This window comes from Brienomyrus brachyistius, chromosome 17 (assembly GCF_023856365.1).
Source record: "Brienomyrus brachyistius isolate T26 chromosome 17, BBRACH_0.4, whole genome shotgun sequence".
Lineage (NCBI taxonomy): Eukaryota > Metazoa > Chordata > Actinopteri > Osteoglossiformes > Mormyridae > Brienomyrus > Brienomyrus brachyistius.
The window spans coordinates 19,042,241-19,058,372 of record NC_064549.1 but is presented as its reverse complement, the minus strand read 5'-3'; the positions used below and the strand labels follow the sequence as shown (position 1 = coordinate 19,058,372).

At 41.0% G+C, this 16,132-nt stretch overlaps 1 protein-coding gene across 2 annotated transcripts in view; it reads right to left on the bottom strand.

Annotated features, from left to right (window-relative positions):
- masp1 (MBL associated serine protease 1) overlaps positions 1 to 1,637 on the bottom strand; it is a 55,987-nt gene extending 54,350 nt beyond the window's left edge. For both annotated transcript variants that reach the window (XM_048980096.1, XM_048980098.1), the window contains exons 1-2: positions 1,516 to 1,637; positions 810 to 1,032 (exon numbers count right to left, since the gene is read on the bottom strand). In XM_048980096.1, the coding sequence (XP_048836053.1) occupies positions 810 to 1,032; positions 1,516 to 1,523 (231 nt within the window). In that variant the 5' untranslated portion in view covers positions 1,524 to 1,637. The remainder of the gene's footprint in view (positions 1 to 809; positions 1,033 to 1,515) is intronic.
- Between the last annotated feature and the right edge of the window lie 14,495 nt (positions 1,638 to 16,132).

Genomic DNA, 16,132 nt, shown 5'->3' with positions numbered 1-16,132 from the left:
GTCTGATCTCTGCAGTTCAGATAACTGCTTCTGACAGCTGGTGGGGAAAAGCTATTGAACAGCTATTCACAGTACTTTATAGCAGTTGTTCCATTAACAAACTAGCTAACTTCTCATTTCCTATTTCCTCTCCAACTGCTCACATTTCTTCCTTTGGAAAATATAATTTTGGCAATAATATAAAAATAACCAGCTGAATTAATAAAAACGTAAAGCTGAACTAAAAATAAGAATCACTTTCTTACAGAACCAAAACCAACTCTTCTGTTACCTAGGTATAGCTTGGGGACAGTGACCAAAGTTTATTTCTGAGAATAATTTGGTACTCAAGGATTGCTTTGAGTGGGAGCTACGGTATATGGGATGGGGATGAGAAGAAGGAATTTTATTTGGAGGAGGAGTTTTAACAAAAAACCATCAACAAAACAGGCAGCAATTTCTGTATCCAAATCGGGAGAGAAAACAGCAGAATGCTTAGAATGAGAGAAAGTGTAAGAACGAGAGAAAACAAAATCAAATAAGCAAGACACATCAACATTATGCAATAAAAGTTGTTCCTCTGTTCCCTGAATGAATTACATTCCACCTCAAACTCACTCCATTCCTGCAGTTCCACTCTGTGCCCTGTCCCTACACTCTGTACAACCTAAACATTTTTTTCCTTTCCTGTTTAGATACACTACCAGACTTATCATGAATATTGGTACAAAGTTCTGAGTATTCTGTGGGGGAATGACCTCTCGGGCAATTGCAACAACATGAAAAACAGCACGCTGTGTAATTTCTGAAGATCCAGTATATGATCTTACCTTAACATAGTCATACTCACAGAGGTATGATGGCTCAAGGTCAAAATGCATGAAATAAAGTCTAATTTTATACCCACTAGGTACACTTATATTCCATCTGACTTCTGAATCCTTTGGGTAAGATTCAGGAAAATTGGGTGAATGGAAGGTTCCATAAATGTCATTCAGGATCATGGCTGACAGATGATGCAGGACTGCAAGAATCACCAGGAAAGGCAGGACTCTGGGAAGGGAGAACAAAGCTCTCATTACTGACAACACACTTTCAGTCAGATGCTACCAAAACCAACCACTCATAAACAACAGGAATCATGATTGTAAATAAACTCTGATGAATGCTGTATGTATATGGATATTCAGTGTTTCCCAAGGTACTGAGACTATTTATAAATATACTGCTTCAGTTCTCAGGACACAAAATGGGTATTTTCCCTCACATTACTCTCTAAATATTTAATTTGCAATTCTAACAAGGTGATTCTTATCATTATACATTCCATCAATCACAATCGTATGAGTTAGTTAGAAACAAATAGAGTATACTTGGTCATTATATGTTGCAATAAAACCTACACACGTCTTTGTTAATATTAATATATGAAATACTTTTAAGTGTACTTATATTATTGTTCCTGTTTATTTTTTATTTATCATTGTATAATATATGCATTATAATACATGCAGTATTTTCGGGAAAAAAACTTACCCTGTCATCGCTAAAATTTTGTCGGATCTCTATAAGATTTCTTGTCCGAGGTCCCTGCAAACAGCAACATTCACATTGTTTACAAATGCATTGTTTCCTGTGTGTGACAGTGTGAGTGAGAGGGAGCGCGCGGGAGAGAGAGAGAGAGAGAGAGAGAGAGAGAGAGAGAGAGAGAGAGAGAGAGAGAGAGAGACTGTCGAAGTTTAATTCAACAATAATGTGTGCTGTTTTCATAATTCTCATTGGGAATCATAACTAGCATTGGGTTCACTCAGCTTTGCCATACACCCAAATGCAGTATACATTAAAATGTATTTAAATAGGACGCCTTTAGAATAGTGCTGTTTTCCCACGTTCCTGTACAGGATAAGCAGTTAGAAAATTGATAATGCTGTTCTAATATTATATCGCATCTTTAAATATAATAAAGTTGCAAGTCGAGGTAATTCGGGACAGAGTGAAATCGGATAAAGTAGACTATCAAGTCGAAGTGGACCATTTAAACTTTGTTCAAACATTAAACATTCTTTCACTGAAACTAGTCCTAAATTGAAGCTATTGTCTCTTTAAATAAGACACTAGTTCTGGGGTGCGTTTCCCGAAAGCTTCGTACCGATAAGGAGTTCGTTATCTCGCTCATAATATCAATCGTTAATGAGGTATTATTTCTCGAATCCTTTCATAAATAAAGTAGTTCGTAATCTAGCTCGTAAATTTACGAGTGCTCGACGCACTCATTTACTGCGTCGTTCATTAATTAAACTTCTGCCGTTCTATTCCAGAGAAGCAGAGGTCGCCCGAAATAGATCCCAGAACACTGACGCTCGTCTTTGAACATAATAATAATAATAATAATAATAATAATAATAATAATAGCCTACTCAATGTCACAATATGTAAGGAATAATTGACGACGGGCCGTTGAATTATTAGAAAATAATGCACACCCGAGGTGGTTCGCGTCGTGGCCGCATCACCACCTCGGGTGTGCATTATTTTTCTAATAATTCAACGGCCCGTCGTCAATTATTCCGCTTATACTACGGTTGCCACACCTCAAGACATCGATCAGATGATATATTTCAAGGGATTCGTCCGGTTTTTCTACTTAAATCGCTATTGTGAGTAGGATTATTTCTTCCGCATCTCATCCAACGACTCTTTTGCTAGTTCCAAAACGTCATTTTAAAGCTGGCAATGGAGGCTTGAGCCGTTGATAGCAGACTAATGCAGTTAATACTGAAGTTATTAGAAAGAGAGCGAGAGAGACAGAGAAAGAGAAACAGAGAGAGAGCTTGTATGAATTAGGCTACCTCTGTGTATCCCTCAACAGTGTTCTGAAGCACCGTCTCTAAACTGTAAGTCTGCTTTAAGATGCAGCGCTGTTATTACCTCGCTAGTGAGAAATGTCATGTGTAGCCTTTAAGTTGGTACACTAGGCTAACTAATACTGCTGCAGCCCAGTTGTTGAAAGTTTCATATTCACCGTAAATATTAAAATTTACTTTCGGAAAATCGTCTGTCATGTTGTTGTTTTTGTTAGTCCTGTGTGCTGTATAGGCACTGTACGCTAATTTCCGTTATTACACTTAACTATGCGAAGTGATATGGGACTGTAATGCGGTCAAGAGAGCTGCCTGGAACTACGTTCGCCGTGCGTTTCCCTGAAAATAATTGCACACCTCAGAACGTTCGTCAGCCAATCAGATTCAAGCATTCAACGGTCCCGTAGTATAAAAAAGTATAATGCAGGCAATTAGTTTTTGGACTTTTGGACTTTGAGGTAGTTACATATCGGAGTTGTGCATTAAGATTCAAGAGGTTTATTCGTCACGTATACAGTTATACATATACAACATGTAGTGAAATGTTACCCTGGTCACTCCGAGCTGTACATGATTAGCAAAATATAAAAATAAGGAAAAATAGTAATATAAGATAAAAAAAATTATATGAAATGTTCAGCTGTAAATAATAAGTGCAATGTGCAAGAGGCCTGAGGTATGTGCCAACAATTTGGACAGTGTGAAAGCAATACTCATAGGATTATGTCATGGCTACAGTGACTAAAGAGTCACAACAGAGTCGACGGAAGGCCTAGAGGCATTGAGTATTTTCCTTGTTTAGGAGCCTTATGACCTGGGGAAAAAAGCTTCCCCTTGACCTTTTCATTCTGGTCATAAGGCTGTGGACGTGTTTGCCTGAATTCAGCAGGCAAGACAGAGAGGTTGGGGTGGGATAGATCCTTGGAGATTTTTGTTGCTCATGTCCTACAGCGGCTGTTGTAGATGTCTTGTCGGGAGGACAAGGCAGATCTGGTGCAGTGCTCAGCAGCTCTAACCAGCCTCTGCAGGGCTTTCTGGTCCTGGGCAGAGCAGTTCTTGAACCACGATGTGATGCTCATGCTCTCTACAGCAGCTGAGTAGAAGGCCTTAAGGACAGCAGGAGAGACCCTAAACTTCCTCAGCTGCCTCAAATGGTAGAGCCGCTGCCTCGACTTGCTGACCAGAGTACATGTGTGTGTGGACCAGCTGAGGTCCTTCTGTAGACAGACGCAGATATTTGTAAGTGCTCACCCTCTCCACTGTAGCACCATTGATGTGGACAGGTGTGTAAGAGCCCTGCTGCCTCCTGTAGTCCACAATCAGTTCCTTTGTTTTGCTGACGTTCAGTTGGAGGCTGTTATCCTGGCACCACCTTTCCAGATTCTCCACTTCCTTCAAGTAGGCTGACTCATCATTGTTGGAAATGAGGCCGAGCATTACTGTGTCGTCAGGAAATTTCGCATAGGAATTTGAGCTGAGTGTGGCTACACAGTCATAAGTGTATTCATTCAGTACTGAATTGAAAATATCCTTAAAATTCAAACTCAGTTCATAATACTGGTTGAAAACAGAAGGCAGAGTGGCAATTCAAATTTTAATATAGGGAGTAGAATTAAAATGGAATTGAATTCATATACTGTAGTAATGTTACTGGGAATTATGCCGCTAGGGGGAGCTAAAGTTCCTGGTATAGATGTTAAGAATACAGGAGTCAGCTGGTCAGCGCAATGTTTCAAGTAGTGCTAGGAATGGCACAGGTGGAGGTGCAGAACCAGGGTACAGTAAAAACATTGCCTTTTGTGGTAGTGGAAGGGTCTGGACCTAACCTACTGGGGCGCCGCTGGTTTAAGGATCTCACCATGGCCGATCAGCTGGTCTGCAAGGTGGAATCACTACACATACTGAAGGTGGAGAAGGTGCTGGAAAAATATTCTGCAGTGTTTAAAGAAGGTTTAGAAAACTTAAGGGTACAACAGGCAAGATCTACGTAGACAGGGAGGCACAGCCTTGATTCTTTAAGCCAAGACCAGTTCCATATGCGGTAAAGCCTTTGGTGGAGAGAGAGATACAGAGGCTTTTGGATGACCAGATTATAGAAACAGTGCAATTTGCAGAGTGGACCAGATGGATCCATCCGTATTTGTGGGGATTTTAAGCTCACAATAAACCATATATCTAAAGTAGAACAGTATCCTGTTGAAGGCCTGTTTGCACAGTTATCAGTTCTTCACAAAATTATACATGAGTCATGCCTACTAGCAGGTGGTACTGGATGAAGAGTCCAGGAAATACGTCACCATTAATACACACAAAGGTCTGTATACATATACCTGCCATTTACTGCCATTTGGAGTTGCATCGAGTCCAGACATTTTTCAAAGGACAATGGAGAGCATCCTAAGAGGTATTCCTCATGTTGCAGTCTACCTGGATGACATATTAGTCTCAGGATCTAGTGAACAGGATCATCTAAGAAACCTGGAGGAGGTCCTCAGAATGGTGGACTAAGGCTGAAGAAGGTGGTGTTTTTAGGACACAAAATAAATGACACGGGGCTACATCCTCTGGAAGAAAAAGTAGAAGCCATCGCAGCTGCACCTGCAGCACAAAATATTAGTGAGTTAAAGGACTACCTACTGGGTCAATATATAATTGTGGGAGATTTTGAGTTTGAATAATTCTGGGAAAAATATATATTTATTTACAAAATATTATTATCTTCCCTGATAAATCATCCCTGAAATATTTTGTTTTTAGTCATTGCCAAGCTCAGGCATAATTGATTTCAGATATTTAGTTTTAAAAACAAGAAGTTTACTCATTATTTGGTCAACTATGTTACGGACAAAACCTATAAGTTTTAACTTTAAGTAAATGTCAGACATTTAAAAAAATCATTACTCTTGGAAGAATATGTGTCTATTTACCTACCTTTTCAATTAAAATACCCAATTAATTAAGAAAATACACATTTTGTTCAATTGAAACCCCAAATTTCAAGTACTGAAGTAACCGGTCTGTATATTTTGTTTCCAAACTGCTTGATTCATGATAATTTTCTTGATGAAATTATGCTGAGGTATATATTTGACAGCTACTCAGTTTCTAAATATTTACTTGGAGATTAGGGAACCATTGAAATACATATATTTTTTAAAAAACATAATGGTAACTTAATTGACAGCCCAGTATCATAGTTGACAGAAGTAACATAGTTGACTGGACATGACAAAGTAGGGTGATGTATTTAACAAAAACAATCCTAAACTATATCAATTATTATATGTTAGCTAATCTTTTACTGCATTTAATCAAGACCTGTTGAATATTTCATGACATAAAGGAGAAATACAGACACACATCAGTTTACAAGGATCAATCACAACTTTATTAACAAGCACATATATCATAAGCAAGAGATCCTAACATAGAAAACAACAACAACAAAAGTATCAAAAACAGCACTTACACAAAAATTCCACCATGTAAACATTTTGAAAATCTTGTTTGTGGAATTAAATACAGTAGTGCATTGTATTGAACAAAAAATTATAGTGCACTGCAATAAGTAACAATAACCAAATAGTGTTTTATTCTGTTGGTTAACAGAATAAGTGTGCTGCATTGGATCAAAATTTTAATTGTGCAAACTGTTGTATCTCAAAAACATTCATATGTCAGAACCCAAGTAAAACATTGGCATACCCTCCAACTTCCAGGCACCCATGAAACCGGTGGAGACAGAACACACTCCCCATTTTCTAACCCAAGAACATGGCCAATTATGGTTTGTTTTTCAATGACTTTGTCAAGCTCAATCAAGTAATCTTTGAGTGTGTGTGTGTGTGTGCGTGTGTGTGTCTTTATCTGTGCGTGTGTGTATATCAGAGGTGTATAGTCCAGGTGCCAGAAAGTAGAAATCCTGTCCAGCAGCTGTTCCAACCACACTAAACCAGCTCCTCTACCAGGTATGAGCTCGTTAGTGAAAACACCTGTTCTAGATGTAGAGGCAGATCCAAAAACATGGCAGGATTTTTACTTTCTGGCACCTGGACTATACACGTCTGGTGTCTATATGTGTGCGTGCTTGACCGTGTGCTTGTGCTTGTGTTAGCATGTGTGTGTGTGTGTGTGCGCATGTCCTTAGCCATGAAGATATGATTTGGCAATATCTTCCCACACATCTCTTTATATTTCAACATGACGTGCTGTTACATGCTGTGGGGCAGGAATCAACCTGAGCACATCCTCAAATGGATACCAGAGCGCATCCTCTCGCATTGGCCAGTAGTAACGATTGTGTCCCACTCTGTGCATGCACTTAACATGAACATGTGTCTCACTCACTTCAACAATGGTTCCAGGGTAAACCTCATCGTCATATCTGATGACACACCACTGACCAACAATGTCATCTCTATCCCACTGTACTTCAAGGTCTGGTTGTTCTTGGTGCAATGCAGGAACAGCAGAGTTGACTTTGAAGTCGAAGGCCTGAGCTTGGTAACACTGACATTGCAGAATCTGCCTTGTTGAACACAGGCAGCTCACATCACGGTATGTCAGTTTCCCTGGTGCTTGCGTGATGACCTGGTGAATCCGCATAGTGCATGGTACAGTGGGGAGTCGTTGTGGCATCTGCTGTATGGCCTTTTCCACTGTAGCCTCTTCAATGTAGAAGATCTTGACAGCTGTATTGGTGTTTACCAATGCATTGAAAAGATGTTTAGCAGTGGAAATGTCTTCACCTTGGCTCACCAATCTGTCAGCTGTTCTCTTCAGAAGGCCTCCTACCCCATCGGGGGCACCCTTTCCGTGACTGGCCTGTTTCTTTCTGCGTCTGCTCTGTTCCTGGGCTCTTCTCCAGGCCTTTCTCTTTGCACGTTTTTCCCTCTCACTCTGTTCAGATATGGGCTTATAGTATGCACCTTGCTCCCTCTTTTCTTTCCATTTCTGCCGGCCTTTTGCCAAGTATGGCTCCCTTTTTGCAGGATCAGCATCTCGCCGTGCACGGTAACGGCGCTGCTTTTCTGCAGCAGATAATCGTGGCATTTGCCTGAAAACAAGTTTACTTTTAAAATATTTATTGCAAAGTATTTTATAGTTACTGTACAATTAGAATATTAAATGAACTCCTGAAAACCATAAGAACATGTCATGAATGTCAACTATGTTACTCTTGGTCAACTAAGTTACCTTTGCAGAGTAACATAGGTGACTGGTAACCTAGTTGACATTTTTGCTGTTTTTAGGGATAAAATCAAAATGGTTGCCTAACACCAGACACCACATGGCATTTTACAGAGAGGTTCTTCTAAATATTATATGTACAACTGAGTAAAATTGAAATTCAAAGTTATTTATGAATTCATTGTAGTAACATTGTTGACATATGATAAGTACACATTTGCCCCAAGCACTACTTTAGGTGAAATAACTGAAAATGTGGAGGGAGAACATACCTTGGAGTCTTGCTAGTTTTCTCTTCAGGAGGAAATGACATCATGTGGAGCAGGTCATGTGATTTGGAAAACACACTCTTCCTTGAGGGGTGGTTTTGCTATGGGTAACTTAGATGACAGCGACTTCTCGGACACATATTCAATTTGTCAATTTCCATTGAAAATGTGACATATTGCCCAAAAAGACACATTGTTCAAAATTACCTCAACTTAATGTAAATAATATAATTAAAACTGTTTTTGAATAAGTTTTTAAAATGTTTTTTTAGGTAATGAGATTGTGGTTGCAATTCATTTCGGACAGTTATTTAGTTGACATTTTAGGGATATCTAGTAAATTTTTATAAATAAATGATTATTTCCATAATAATTAACTATGGAATTTGTAAAGACAAGATCATGAAGAACACTGAAGACTTTTAAAATTTTATTTTAATAAGCATGTTTGCGAGATAAATCTCATGGACATGAAAACTCCCTCAATTATATATTGACCCTACTGTAGGTTTGTTAAATTATTATTACAAATTTCTCCCAAACCTCTCTACTCTGCTGGCTCCTTTCCATGTTTTGCTAAAAAGGGTGAAAAATAGTCCTGGGGTCCTAAACAGCAATAAGAATTTGATGAATCCAAAGTTTTCATACAATCCTGTAAGGTGTTACAGTAGTTCAATTTGATAGTGGAAAACCTCTCATCTTGGCCTGTAATACCTCACCTTATGCAGTGAGTGCCGTATTTTTACATCAGATACCTGGAGGTTCGGACAGACCCATAGGGTTTGTGTCAAGCACTTTAAGTGCAGCAGAAAAAAATATTCACAGCTGGAAATAGAGGGCTTATCAGTAGTTTTTGGTGTAAAAAAATCACAAATATTTGTATGGTAGACAATTCACAATCATGACAGATCACAAGCCACTAATTTCACTATTGAGCAAACTGAGGGCTGTGCCACAGATGGCGTCTCCACAAATCCAGAGATGGGCAATCACTGTAGGGGCTTATGACTACACTACTATGTACAAGCCGGGCTCGGACCACATGAATGCAGACGGGCTGAGTAGGTTACCACTGAAGGGGAATGGAGAGAAAACACGAGGCGGAAAAAAGAGTACTGTCATTCGAAGATATTGAGATGCCGATGGTTGATGCACAGCAGATAAAGAAATTAATAAACAAAGACCCAGTGTTGGCTAGAGTACAAGAGTGTATCCTGCAAGGGTGGCCGACGAAAGTGGAAAACCCGGCATTTACCCCCTATGCCAAGCCCCAGGATGAGCTCAGCACACAGGAAGGATGCATACTGTGGGGAGGTCGAGCAGTAATCCCTCCACCCAGTCACCAAGCGCTGCTGAACCAGCTTCACCAAGCACACCCTGGCATTACTAAGATGGAGGGGTTGGCACACAATTACATGTGGTGGCCAAACCTGTACACAGAGGAGGAAGCACTGGAAAAAGCCTGCATGGTGTGTCAAGAGAATAGGCACAGTTCTCCAGTGGCACCGTTACACCCATGGAAAGTCCTTGACAAGTCCATGTCGATTATGCTGGTCCATGGAAGGGAAGAATGTTCATGATTCTGGTGGACGCGTATTCCAAGTGGATCGATGCACATGCGGTGAGTAGGTCTACTTCAGCTGTGACTATGGAGTGTCTAAGACAGAGCTTTAGTCAACATGGCATACCTGAAGTAACTGTGACAGACAAAAGTAGTTGTTTTACCAGTGGAGAATTTTTGGAACGCACAGGAAAAAATGGTATCGGTCACATTACTACGGCACCATACTGTACCATGCTGTTTCAAACGGCTTGGCTAAAAGAGCCTTGCATACCTTTAAGACCCTCATGTAGGAAAGCACAGGTGCCAAGGTGAACAGGGTGCACAGGAAACAGGTGACACTAAAGTACTACCATGACATGCATGCCGGAGAAAGGATGTTGGACGAAGGTGATTTGGTTTTCATTCGCAACTTTGGTTCTGGTCCAACCTGGATTCTAGGGGTAGTGGCAGAAAAAACTGGTCTAGTATCGTGTAAGGTCACACTTGGAAATCGTCAAATTGTGCGTCGACACATTGACCAAGTGTTTGGTAGATGTTGTGTATTTCCAGTGACACCGAAAGAGTCACCTCACACCCCAGGTGTGGGGGACAGGGAACCTACAGAAGCCAAAGAGATACCCATTCTCTCTGATTCCGCTGATTGCACTACAGCAGCCTCAGCAGTTGAACCACCTGGGTCGTCTACTGTGGAAAAACAAGGAGAGCTAAGAAGATCACAATGGAGTAGAAGGGTTCATGCTTACGTAGAAGATTATGCATAGCTTGGTAGTGAGCTCCCTGGCTACAGGACAAGAATGCATCCTGGAACCTCACTGCGGGGAGGAAATCAACCTGAATCCCTAGTTTAGGAATGTTGTTTTTTTTTTTTTTAAAAAAAAAGGAGGGGGCTTATTGTTCTTCTAATACGGCGTGGTGGCACAGTGGTTAGCATTGCTGCCTCACAGGAAGAAGGTCCTGCGTTCAGTCTCCGGGACGGAGTGGAATAATAACCGTTGGAGGATATCACAAATACATAGACAGCTGTAACAATACAGGTTAATATTTCAATATGAGCAGCACATAAACATGTTAACAAACACAGCATGTTAACCTGCACAGAATATACAGTACTAAATCTCCTTCATCACAAAACCCTATCTCGATCAACCTTATCCATCTGACCACCTACAGAGACTCGCAAGAAAAGCTACTAGACACACAAATACCATTGCACATAAAGTTAAATATACAAAAACAATAAATATATATGTCTAGGCTTACAATCATGCAAATATGAAGTGCACGAAACTCACTAGTACACTGAAAATGATTTCATAAAATGAAATAGGATTTCAGCATAGACCAGGAGCCCAGAGGGGTCAGCCTAGCTGAAAAGTGAACCAATTTCCCTTAGTGTAATCTTGCGGGGGGCATATGACAGTTCATCAGAATGGATGTCTGCCGGGCCCGTGGTGGTGGGTGTGGCTGTGAGGGGTGTGGTAATGAATTCAAATTATTGAGCTAGGTCAGCTGATATCCGAACTGAATGAAACTAGTTGGAACTTGTTCTGTATCAACCCAGGTATCATAAATGAACATTGCCAGACAGTTTCTGTGGTGGGTTACCCCTGCCAGACACGCCCAAAAAGACCACACCCAAAATTGAGCTAGATCAGCTTACATCCGAACTGAATGAAACTAGCTGGAATTTGTTCAGTATCAACCCAGGTATCATGAATAAACATTGCCAGACAGTTTCTGTGGTGGGTTACCCCTACCAGACACGCCCAAAAAGACCACACCCAAAATTGAGCTAAATCAGCTTACATCCGAACTGAATGAAACTAGCTGGAATTTGTTCAGTATCAGCCTAGGTATCATGAATGAGCGTTGCCAGACAGTTTCTGTGGTGGGTTACCCCTGCCAGACACGCCCAAAAAGACCACACACAAAACTGAGCTAGATCTACTTACATCCGAACTGAATGAAACTAGCTGGAATTTGTTCAGTATCAGCCTAGGTATCATGAATGAACATTGCCAGACAGTTTCTGTGGTGGGCTACCTGTGGCAGATATACCGCAAGAGCCCCTTCCAAAATTTCTGGCAGTTCAGAGAACATCTATGGCAAACGCCTTGTCTGTACAAGTGCAGGCGATCATGAAAAAATAGAAAACTCTAAAAGAAAAACTAATATCAAATCAACAAGGCTGTCACTAATCAGGACACTTAGGTGATGTGTACACATTATAGGTGATGTGTACAAATGTACTAGGCTGCTTTGGATTAACTTGACCTGGCGATAGGCTTTAGTTACATTTATTATCATGTTGCTATGAGAAATCACTGCAGTACAAAATCTGAACTCATGAACTAATGAAGAGCCTAGGCTAGGAAACAAAACTATTGTGTTTTATGTAAAATTCTATTTTACTTTCTGGAATTTTGATTTTTCTGTGATCTCCATTTCCCATTTGATATAAACTTTCTGGAATTTGGATTTTTGGGTGGTCTTCATTCCCGTTTGATATAATGAAATGGATATAGGATATTCTGGTTATCATCTGTTCTAAGAGGTAAGTGTTATGATTTTTTACTATTTCAAAAAATTTCAAAATCAGTAGCTTTTTTTTAAGTTTATGTCCAGGTTTTTTTTAAATCAAGGCTCATGTTTGAGCACCCTCTCCTCACTTGTTTGAAGTTTTAGTCATAAAAAAACTTCCTGCAGAGACATAGGAATAGGGGTCATTCTATGGCCTTATTTTGGAAATAGCTAAGTGATTTCTTGTAAAAAAAAGGGATTGAAATTTAACAAATCCTGATACTTAACAGGAAGCAGAGTACACTTGTCTAACCTAGCTGTTAACCCATATGATTATGTTTACCCGTTAAGATCCTGATGAGGGGGCGGGCTAGTTTCATTCAGTTCGGATATCTATATCAGCTGATCTAGCTCAAATTTTGGTGTGTCTGGCAGGGGTAACCCACCACAGAAACTGTCTAGCAATGTTCATTTATGATACCTGGGTTGATACAGAACAAGTTCCAGCTAGTTTCATTTGGTTCTGATATCAGCTGACCTAGCTCAATAATTTGAATTCATTACCACACCCCTCACAGCCACACCCACCACCACGGGCCCGGCAGACATCCATTCTGATGAACTGTCATATGCCCCCGCAAGATTACACTAAGGGAAATTGGTTCGCTTTTCAGCTAGGCTGACCCCTCTGGGCTCCTGGTCTATAACTTGTTACTTTTAAAAACAGCACTTTACTATAATTAGGCAAAGTAGGGGAGACAAATCATTACTAATACAAATGAAAATCTGTCAAAATACACCCCATTGACTGGTTTTAACAGAGCTATAATGTATTCCTAAAATGCAGCAAGTTTACTGTTAATCGACCATCCAAACCATCCATAGACCAAAGTGTCTTAAGGTCTAACAGTATCATACTATATTTTTTAGGGAGAAGCGCCTCATGAGCAGGAACAGGCACCTTAGGGAAGAACACAGAAACTGGAGCCATGGAGACTGAGAACACTGAAAGTCCAGGAACAGAAAACTCTGGTACGGTAGGTGGAAAAGGGGAAAGCATCTCTGGAATAATGGGAGGAACCTCAGGAACAGACATGGGACCCACAGAAACAGGAACCGGTATGGGTAAGGTTTAAGGAGAAGCTTCAGGAACCTTGGGTGTCAATCAGGATAGAACAGCTGGGACTTTAGGTGCCGACCTGGACGGAGCAGCGGAAACTACCTGCGCTAATCTGGGCGAGATGGCAGCAGGGAGGTCAGACGCTGACTTGGAAGGAGTGAGTGGTGGCTGGCGACCCCAGTGTGACAAACACCATCGGGTTGAGTACTGTGAGGTAAGTTTCACGTCCTGCCATGGGAAAGTAAGCAGGGTTCAAGGTGGATTCCAACTGGGGTCCCAGAGATTCCGTCTCGCCATGATTCTTCCACTTCTTTTTATGTGTTGAGTTCATAGGGGCCAGGGACAGTTCAGGCAGTTACGATGGGGAACAATAAGGCAACCCACAGTCCAGGTATACCTGCCTGATCATGGTTTCTGCCACTCCGCTCATCAGCTGCAGCAGGTTTTCTCACACCTCCTGCACGAATTGTGAGTCTTTGGATAGGGAGTTCTCCTCCAGGTTATCCCTTGACTATATATCAAGGTGCTCCCGGACCTCGGGCTGTCACAGCCAATAAAACACCTCATCCACCAGACCGAGGTAGTCCTCCTCAGTCAGGCGAGGCATCTTCTCACAAAGTGCGGTCATTGTGTCACATCTCTTGTTGTGAAAAAGGTGAGGGCTGGGCAGGCCCCACCTCGTTAAGGGGATGTAAACACCCCGGCGTACAGATGGGGAGAAACAAGTCTTCTAAAAAAAGGTAACTTTATTTTTCAATGCCTTTCCAGCCTCACATCAAGTGGTTGCCCCCACTATTGGCATTCCCACAATCATTACAGGCCACATAGCGAAAAGAAAAGAAAAAGAACCTCCCTTACTCTAACCCCCCTTTCCTTATATACTGATTCCCAATAGGATAAAAGGGACAGCCTAACTACAGGGGGAAACAGATTTGAGTATCATATGCGGACAACTTACAACACATTCTTTTAGCACCAAACATAACAGAATAGCTGGCCATTAGTGACTACATTCCCCGGATCTTCCAAACAGTACATCAAACATTGCACAACAAAACAATAACAGACCTAACGTCACTCACCCCCCCCTCCTGTGCCAAACCATCCCCTTCCCCCGTTCCACCATTGGCAATAAGGAAACCTTCCCAGTGCGGCGCGCGCTCCCGCAGGGAACCAGTATGCCGAGGGACCACAGAAAGCAGCAACCGGTGTGGAACCTGGTGAGAGTTGTCTGTGTGTTTACATATAGTTCTAAATTTGCTATGGCCGGTGGATGAAGCTGAAACAGTGGGTACCTCACTGTTCAAAGATTTTGCCATAAATAAATGAATGAGCTGAGCAGTAAACTGAGGTGTGGAATTTTACTGTTCAGTGAGCAAGGGATGATGGGAAATGTAGTCTGTGCCAATTTAATGCGCTACCATACGTAGGCCACCATTACTCCCCCCCAAACAGAGTATCGGACACATTTACACCCAAACACTAATACCAACCCAAAATTCAAAAAGTGACCCCTTCACGTTTTACACTCGTGGCATGGAGCGGGGAAGCAGGCACAGGAGTACAGGGAGTCAGGTGAACATAGGGTTTATTCAAGGTAAGACACTCAGGAACACAGAATGACAGGAAGAAATGACAGGACTCTAGAAACATTTGATAGAAACAGCTGATAACACAGGGATTCCACACGAGGTAAATGAGGGGGCGTGGCACACAGGAGGATCGGAACAGTTGGGGCATAACAGATTCAGCAGCTAGCTAGAATTTCATAGATTATTGCCTTAAATTTCGGACAACATAAGGAAGTCATTTTAATTTCTACATATCTAAGTTTAATTCATAAATCATTCTAAAGTCTATCAGTTATGTTTTAAGTTTATTTGCATTACTGAATATGTGCACATCATGATAGAAGGATTCAGCACCTAGAATTTCACAAGTGACTGCAGCTAGGTAGAATTTCATAGATTATTGCCTATTAATCAGAGAGCACATGCAGCTTATTTTAATTTCTACATCTTTAAGTTAAAGTGTGAACGTGTGTTTATGAAACATAATCATTAAACCTTTTACAATCTATGTATGTCATTTCATCAGCTGAAGGAACAAAAGACCAGTGCATGCTAGTTATTAAGTGGCAATTTAGCAGTGCAGATTCAAAGTTTAATAAGTTTTTTTCAATATGGTAGATTAGAAATTAAATGCTGAAGAAGATTTGCTTTGCTATAATGTCTTGCTTCTGAACCTACAGATGTGACTGTTCTGCCAAGGCTGGTTAGAACCAGCGACTTTCCAATGTCAGGCATAGCGGCTTAGCCCACACAGTTCGCAACACGTGCTAAACAAAGGTGAGGCCTTGACAGAAGGGATGTTCAGTTGTGTAAGCTGCACACTCAGCCAATTGGTTGTACCCCCCGCCCAATAATGGGGAAATACCAATGTGTTTCCCCCAATATACAGTAGAAAATATAGAAAATATATCTTCTTTTTATGAATCTGCTCCATGGATCTGCTCTTTTGATTTCCTATTTATTTTCTATTTATTTCTGTTTAATAAGGAAAACAGAAGTATGTGATTCCACCCCCCCACTCCCCCTCAGTTGTACGCTTGGTTGCACCCAGCACGTCC